General features: G+C 31.7%; 1 protein-coding gene across 3 annotated transcripts in view; it reads left to right on the top strand.

Annotated features, from left to right (window-relative positions):
- LOC106469423 (splicing factor 3B subunit 1) overlaps nucleotides 1-8,480 on the top strand; it is a 98,347-nt gene that overhangs the window by 38,655 nt on the left and 51,212 nt on the right. For all 3 annotated transcript variants that reach the window (XM_013929916.2, XM_022397937.1, XM_013929917.2), the window contains one exon: nucleotides 2,422-2,510. In XM_013929916.2, the coding sequence (XP_013785370.1) occupies nucleotides 2,422-2,510 (89 nt within the window). The remainder of the gene's footprint in view (nucleotides 1-2,421; nucleotides 2,511-8,480) is intronic.

Raw genomic sequence — 8,480 nt, 5'->3', positions numbered from 1 at the left:
GAACGATGAAGAGACATAAACTGCTGTAACCAAACTCCTAGCTGAATGATGAAATATTATGTATTGCAGTGGCTGCACTCCTGAATGAACGATGAAGAGACATAAACTGCTGTAACCAAACTCCTAGCTGAATGATGAAATATTATGTATTGCAGTGACTGAACTTCTGAATGAACGATGAAGAGACATAAACTGCTGTAACCAAACTCCTAGCTGAATGATGAAATATTATGTATTGCAGTGACTGCACTATTGAATGAACGATAAAGAGACATAAACTGCTATAACCAAACTCCTAGCTGAATGATGAAATATTATGTATCGCAGTGACTGCACTCCTGAATGAACGATGAAAAGACATAAACTGCTGTAACCAAACTCCTAGCTGAATGATGAAATATTATGTATTGCAGTGACTGAACTTCTGAATGAACGATGAACTACTGTAACCAAACTCCTAGCTGAATGATGAAATATTATGTATTGCAGTGACTGAACTTCTGGTTGAATTCTGATGTGGCTTGAACTGCCATAACCGAACTTCTGGCTGGATGATAAAATGCCATAAATTACTGGATGATATCGTGATTAGTAAATTAGTGTAGTTTTTACATTGAAATGAAAATTTGTCTACCATTTAACAACAGAACTGTACCAAGTCTAAATGGTAATTAAAAAACAAGTTCATTATATAAACACTTCTTAAACAGCACAAATTCACTTATATGATATACATAATAATATACACAGTGTGGTCACAAATAAATAGACACCACCTTTTCAGAAAAAATGAAATTTTTCAGTCATATTCACATGAATTGATATATTTATAATTTAATTAATATCTAGTAGATCTTCCTTTCGCTTCGTGGAGTTCGTTGATCCTTTGAGGCATCGTTAAAATCATCTCGTCAATTTTAGATTGTGGGATTTTCGCCCACTCTTGCTTCAAAACTTGGAGTAGATCGCTCTTCGAAGTTGGTTTTTTTGGTTGTTTCTTGACTTGCCGGTCGAGTATGCCCCAGAGGTTTTCGATGGGGTTCATGTCAGGAGATTGGCTCGGCCAGGGCAACTTCTGGATACCATTTTCTTCCTGCCACTTTTGGGTGTTTCTAGCAGTGTGACACGGTGCTCCATCTTCCTGGAACAACGTTGTGTTCTTGTCCACGAAACCCGAGGAATAAAGTGGCAAGAGGCGAAATACGTCGAAATATTGGAGGAAGGAGCAAAATTTAGGTTGCCAACGCACTCCACTAAGCTCGATCTCCCACCAACCCAAACAGCTCCCCAAACCATCATGCTGAAACCACCATGCTTCACAGTTGACTGCAATCTGTTGAGACAAAACTCTTGGTGAGGCATTCTCCAGACCCATATCCTTCCACTTTCCGAGAATTGGGCAAATCTTGATTCGTCTGAGAACAATATGGTCTTCCAAAAGTCCAGAGGCTTGGTCATCATATCACTTGCCCACTTCTTTCGTCTGACTATGTTGGCAGGTCTTAATATGGGCTTCTGTCTAGCTGCTCTGCAACAATAACCCAATCTGTGGAGGATCTGTTGAACAGATTTCGGGCTCATCTCACCAACTTTGGCCACTTCTGCAATCGTTAATCTGGAATCCATTTCGATGCTGCTCTAGACAGCCCTTTTTGTCCTCTCCGATGGACCCGGACGCTGCTCAGTTGTTTCCTTGCTGTGTTTCCTGAACTGCACGATGATTCTGTTGACTGTCAAAAGCGGGATTCCCAAATTCTGCGAAATTTGCCACTGACTTATTCCACCATCTGCTTGACCAACTATCCTTCCTCTAACAAAATCTAACAATTCGAGAGAACCTTGAGTTCTAGCCATGTTGTAGCACAAGATAATTAGTGTGCGGACCATTTTCATTTATATAGTGCTCTGTGAACACAAATTAGTTAGCATAAATCAGTTAAATGACGAAAATTTAGGTGTCTATTTACTTGTGACCAATCAGTGTACATGTTGGCAGAGCACAGCAGAATCCTGTTTGTATGTGATTCTAAGAATTGCCATGGACAGGACCTAAGCTCTTTTTTTTTTTCTAATACTTATATCTTTCGGACAATTTTGTACTCTTTATAAGTCTGGATTATTAATTTCAGGAATATAGTCCTGTCACAACTTAAATTAATATTTCTGATTGGTAATTAATATATTTTCTTATGTTACTTTTCAGGCTTTTAACTTGAGTACTCATATTTGTATTAAGTAATTTATTTGGACTATCATTTAAAAACGTGGTGATAGTCCAAATAAATTACTTAGTACAAATATATTTTCTTGTCATTTTTATGCAGACCTTAATTTCTGATTTCTAATTTTATTGTTTTTTAAAAGAAATGTAATAGACTTGTTTGGTAAAATTGCTGTAATGGTGATTTATTGCACATGTAGCCAAACGAAGACGCTGGGATCAACAAGCTGGTGATGAAACTCCTTCGACTCCTGCTAAAAAGAAAGCTTCAAGTTGGGATATGGCTGAGGTGAGAATCTCTTGTAACTCACATGGTTAGACAGGACCATTTGTTTGTAATTTTTCTTGCAAGTGATACATCACTTGCAAATATCATTATAAGTGTTTTGTTCATTTTAAAAACATTTGTTATAATTCTCTATTGACTTACATTCAGTTTCAACTAAGTGTTTCAAAAAAAGAAAATTAATATTTATTCCAATAATAACCCCAAATATTAGATAAAAGTTCATAGAAATGAAAGCATTGCCTTTTTTCTGGAGCTGGTCATATTATAATTCCACTTATTTCATTTCAAAACAGTTACTGCGAAGGTCATGCCCTAAGAGACTTGTGTCAATAATATTTCAATTCAGATACTCGAATTTTTCTACTTCAGCTACTTTGAGAAGATTTAATAGACTGTTTCGTAAACAGTAAATTAGTCTTGGCAATCCCTTTTTATGTGCTGTAAATTAGTGTATCAAAAGTTTAACCATTCTAAACCAAACATTTTATTTCTGTGTAGAGATTATAAAGTTTTATTAGCATATCCATTTTATTTATTTTTGGTTGGGAGTGATTTGATTAAATCAATAGTATATGTTTCAAAATGAGGGGTCTGCAGAATTTTTCTATAACTTAAATTATTTTCTGTCCCATGATGGCTCATTGGTATTAAAGTGCAAGGGATTATACACTAGAAATTGGGGATTGATATTTCAGCACAGCAGACAGAGCCCCGTTGTGTAGCTTTGCATCTGAACACAAACAAACAAAATAATTTTCTTCTCAACAGCAAATATTTTGTTAAGAAAAATACTTAAAAGATCTTACTAACGTAGTTGTAAAACTTCACATGAACAATTTGATTTATACAGTAAAAAACTAAAGTTAATTTATCAAAAAAAATGAAAGCAACTATTATAATATGCATTAACTCTCTCAACATGCACTAGATCCCTTTTTACTTGTTTATTTAAAGTTTTTATAATTTTGATACTGTTAACTTTTAATGTAGTTTGTATATCTTCACAAAATTTGGTAGACTTTCAGTAAACATAAGTCTTTCATATACAATAATCATATTTTTAGTGAAGTATTTTTAATAAACTAAAAAAAAAGATTTGTCTGTGTATATATAGAGTATTTTCTTTTTTTTTTATTAGTCTGCATACAAAGTGATTTTCATCTTAAGATTAAAAATACTTTTCATCTCAAAAATCTCAAATTTCATTTGAGTAATTTCTAAACCCTTCTAGATACATTTCATATGTTTGTTTTCAGTAAAACTTTATATTTTCTCTACCCTAACTCTATTTGACCTTGTAACTATCAAAATATATCTAAATTACTAGTTTTTTTCTAGAATGATTTCAAATTGTAACAGGAAACTACTTTCATTTATCCAAAGTAGCTTTAAATTTGTAACAGTATACGTATGTTTACTTAAATTTTATTGCTCTTTGAACCATATCTACTATTCATGCCATCATCAGTTGTAAATTATTTCGGGAACGTGCAGCTCACGTTACACTTTTCAATTACATTACCCATCATCTGCTTGCTAACATGCCTTGTGAAACATTTTTATTTTATTATTACTATTTACTTCACCTTATATAATTTAAAGATATCCCTATTTTTACATTTTAGTTACTTTTCTAATAATAAATAAATAATAAACAAGGAATAATATACTTATCTGGATCGTCTTCTTTTTTTCTTTTTCTTTGCTGTTGATGACACCTAACCAAACTTTTTTTTAATACTAGTGATTCTACTGCAAGAAATAATTTTTTATTTAATTAAATAATGCACCAAAGAACACAGTACCTCATGAAAAAATTATCATATTATTATCATTATTTATTTCACCTAATCTAACATTAAACATAAATAGTTTCCTATTTTTATGTATTAGTTACTTTTATAATATGAATTAGAGAATAATAATATGCAAAAAGCAGACAAGTTCCCATAACTATCACAATTTTTCTTGCTTACTAACTATGTGGCAAAAACCCTTACAAATTCATCCAAGCTAGTCATTATCTTTCCCATGAGAATGAAGCTTGTATTAACTGAGAGATTAACAATTCTCTGTTCAGAAAACAATGTAATATATGTCATTTGATAGAATATTGCGTAAGAGAAAATTATTAACAAATCCTAAAAGATAGGATGTGACAGATGAGGGTATGGTAAGAGGGTTCTGATTTTCTATTTGATAGCTCAATAACCAAACAAGATTGAAGGCTATACAAATTATGGTTTGTCTGAGCAATGGCTTTTATAGCGAGTAATTTACGTTCAATTTTGTACTTATTAGAGGGGTGGTGAATAAAATAGAGAAGAGGGAATGCCTAGAGAAAATGTCACTTTTCTCACACTAGGGGAAATTCAGGATGTTTTTTAAATATTACCTTATAAAATTAAGAATTAAAACTTGATTACTCTTAAAATATGGATTATAAGCTATGATTTTATGCTATAGTATTTGGTATAACATAAACAAAAGTAGTTTCATTAACATTTGAATGTAAGTCACTAAAACCTTATGACATGCATAGTAAAGGATAGCCAGAGTGAGACTGTTAAAGCTGTTATGATGTATCAGCAATGCATTTCTCATATTTAAGCTGCATGTTTCAGTAAACATTTTATGACTTGCTGCTATAGTTTTTATTATCAGTGGGACAGCAGTAAATCTATGGACTTACAATGCTAAAATCTGGGATTTGATTTCCCACAGTGGATACAGCAGATAGCCCAATGTGCTTTGCTCTAAAACAAACAAATACATAACTGGCCAAAGCAATAAAATCTCTACCTCTTCCCTTGAAACTACAGTATAAAAGAATCATATATCTAATATCCCTGTAAACCAAAAGATGGCACTTATGGACATTATAGGGTAGAGTCACTATACTTACAAGAGAGTATATTTAGGTTAATAATATTTTGATGTGATATGAGAATAAACAAAAATATTTTATAAAACATAACTTTCAGAGCAAAATATGAAATGAATCTTGGTAAGCACTAACATTTCTACTTCTAAAACCCAAAAGTCATTGCTGATGCTTTTCCTTGGGATTGTCTCCAAGTTGATACCAGAAATGGTGTAAAAGTGAATAGAAATGAGAGGAGGTTTCTTTTGAAGATTACATTCTCTAATTATTTTGTTTTGACCATGTTTTATGTGATGTAGACTCAAAACACAAGCATGATAAGGATGAAGAAAAAAAACTTATTATACATTGCTTGTGTTAGTAGCTGTATAGAAACCTGCAACAACCAAGTCATAGTCAATGAAGCTCTTTTTAAGTATCCTTGTTTTATAAAATGAAATAGCATGTTTAAGTCAGTCCCCTTTTGTTTCATCACTGGCTGTGTTGCACATCAGACCTTAAAAGATCAAATTCACATTATTCTGATTCCAGGAACTGATTTGCAGGTGTAAATAAAGCATTTCCTCAACTAAAAGTGTTGTTTTTGTAACTTAGAAAATCAAACAATTTGGAAAGAAGAAACTGTTGTATTTGGATTTATATATATATGTACTATGGACTTTGTTATCAAAACAACAGATTAGATCCCACACTTCAGTATTGAGGTGACAGATTTCTTTTTGTTTCAGTATATGCTTTTACACTTCAGGTTTATGATCCCTTAAAATTTCCCATTTATGGACAAAGTAAATACATATGTACTGATGCTGAAATTAATGGTATGAAGTATCTTTTTTTATTTTATTTTTTGTCAGTCAAATTCAGTTTTGAGAATGCTGCATTTGAGGCTATAATCCATGATAAATCACTACATCCACTTACAATAATTTACAAGTAATTGCAAACTAAATGCGAGTTGATGATACAATATTTGTTCTGTGACTAACATATAGACAGAATGTCACATGTATAACTTAAGTTTGAGAAATTGAGCTGGAACTCGTGGTCACTGTCTGTAGACTTCCAAAAACATAACTGCAAGCATTTGGTAAGTAATACTGGAACTCACCATCAGTTATTTAAGATTTTTCCACTGATGGCATTTCATCAGGAGTGGTAGTGTGAAAGTTGAAGAATTACAAATAATCAGAAATACAAGAACTAGTATCATGTTTTTCAAAACACAAATGTTTTTAAGCCAGAAGTGGAAGAAAACATCACGTTTAGTTTTAAGTAAAGTTTATGACATATTTCTTTCAGTAAGTTCATAAATATTTTTTGCACATTTAATTTTTTAAGTTTTATTTTCGTCCACTTCAAACAAGAAAAATATTTGTAAAAGTGAAAAGACTGATTTACAGTTGTTTTAATACTTCATGTAAGGGTAATAAGTAGAAACTGTTACAAGCCTTAAGCATTTTAGAATATACAATTGTAGTTTTCTGTTACAATCAGCAGTCATTGTAAAAAGGAAAAAAGGGTTATTTAGACTTATTTCATATATAACAAAGTCGGTCAAATTAGCCGAGTCTATATAGAGTTAGTGTAGAGAAAATAATAAGGTATAAAGTTTTACTGTAAAAAAACATTTGATATCCATTTAGGAGGTTATGTAAATGAAATTTGAAAACTGAAAAATGAATAAAAGTATTTTTAACCTTAACATTAAAATCATTTTGCCCTCATAGAGAGAAATAATAAGCTGTGCTCAGAACTTCAGATCTTTATGTAAAGTAAGAGAGGCAATGTTGAAAAGTTATATAACCTATGCTCAGAACTTCAGATCTTTATGTGAAGTAAGAGAGGCAAGTTGTATAACCTATGCACTCCTGTTGGAATTATGTGATGAAGTTTTCAAAATTATGCTTCATGAATTGCAGAATAGCAAGTCATTGTTAGCATATAGCTTAGTTAGAAATTCTCCAGGTCTTTTTTTTTACGTGTAATGAATGCTGCTGCAAGTGAGGGTGCACAGAGTTTTCTGTTGTGTAACTGCTGCACATTGTTTGTTTATTTGTGTGACAACATTATGAAAGTAAAAGTATAACAATAAATCTGAAATTATTTTTTGTTTAGTAAATATCTGTACATTTTAAAAACTTGAGAAGATCAAAAAATTTTAAATTATGTTCTATACACTAAACATAAACTCGGGCATCATCTTTAACTGCGTAATTCCAACAGGTATGCTTTGTTTAACATAACATAAAATTTAAAAACAAGGGGTCTGTTGGTCCATCTAGGCCATCCCATCCACTAATCTAAACTTTAAAAAAAGCAAAGCCAGCACATATCATTCAAATATTTATTAAATCTATTAAGTTCCATTAAATTTACAGCTTCCATCACTCATTCCCTGTAAGAAAACTAAGACTGTCTTAGCTGAAGATGGCTTATACCCTTTCAAAATTTATATTTGTATCTCCTAGTCTTACCATTAATTATGAAAAAAAATTTTGCATTGAACATTCATTTCCCTAGACATTTTACACATCTCAATGAGATCTTCTATAACTCGTCTTAAAAAAAAAAAAAAAAAAGACAATTTCAGAGATCTTAATCTGTCCTTGTATGAAAACTTTTCCATCACAGTTATAATCCTAGTATCACTCTTCTGAATCCTTCAAAATAATTCAATGCCATTTCTAATGTAAGGAACCTAAGACCGAAAACAATGCTCCAAATGTGGCCTATTTAGTAATCTAAACAATAAAATTATAACCTATTAAGACTTGTATTCAATATTAATGTAGATACAACCTAAAATTCTAATTGTCATGCAACTAAAAACAGTGGATGGCTTAACCCTGTCATTGCTACTGTACACTAGTATGCCTACTTTGATCTTTAAATAATAAAAATTAATAACTCCTAAAAATCTTCAAATCTGGACAAATAAAGATTTCAACTATATATATTATGATAACCATGGGATATTTGAAATACAAGTTTGAATTTTTTTATATATATTTATGAATTACAGTGCCTTGTCAATGTATTCACCCCCCCTGCAAAGTTTCCACATTTTTGTTGCCGCTGAGCTTGCA

Source organism: Limulus polyphemus, unplaced genomic scaffold, assembly GCF_000517525.1.
Source record: "Limulus polyphemus unplaced genomic scaffold, Limulus_polyphemus-2.1.2 Scaffold3477, whole genome shotgun sequence".
In the NCBI taxonomy this organism is placed as follows: Eukaryota; Metazoa; Arthropoda; class Merostomata; order Xiphosura; family Limulidae; genus Limulus; species Limulus polyphemus.
This window is presented reverse-complemented; position numbering and strand designations above follow the sequence as displayed.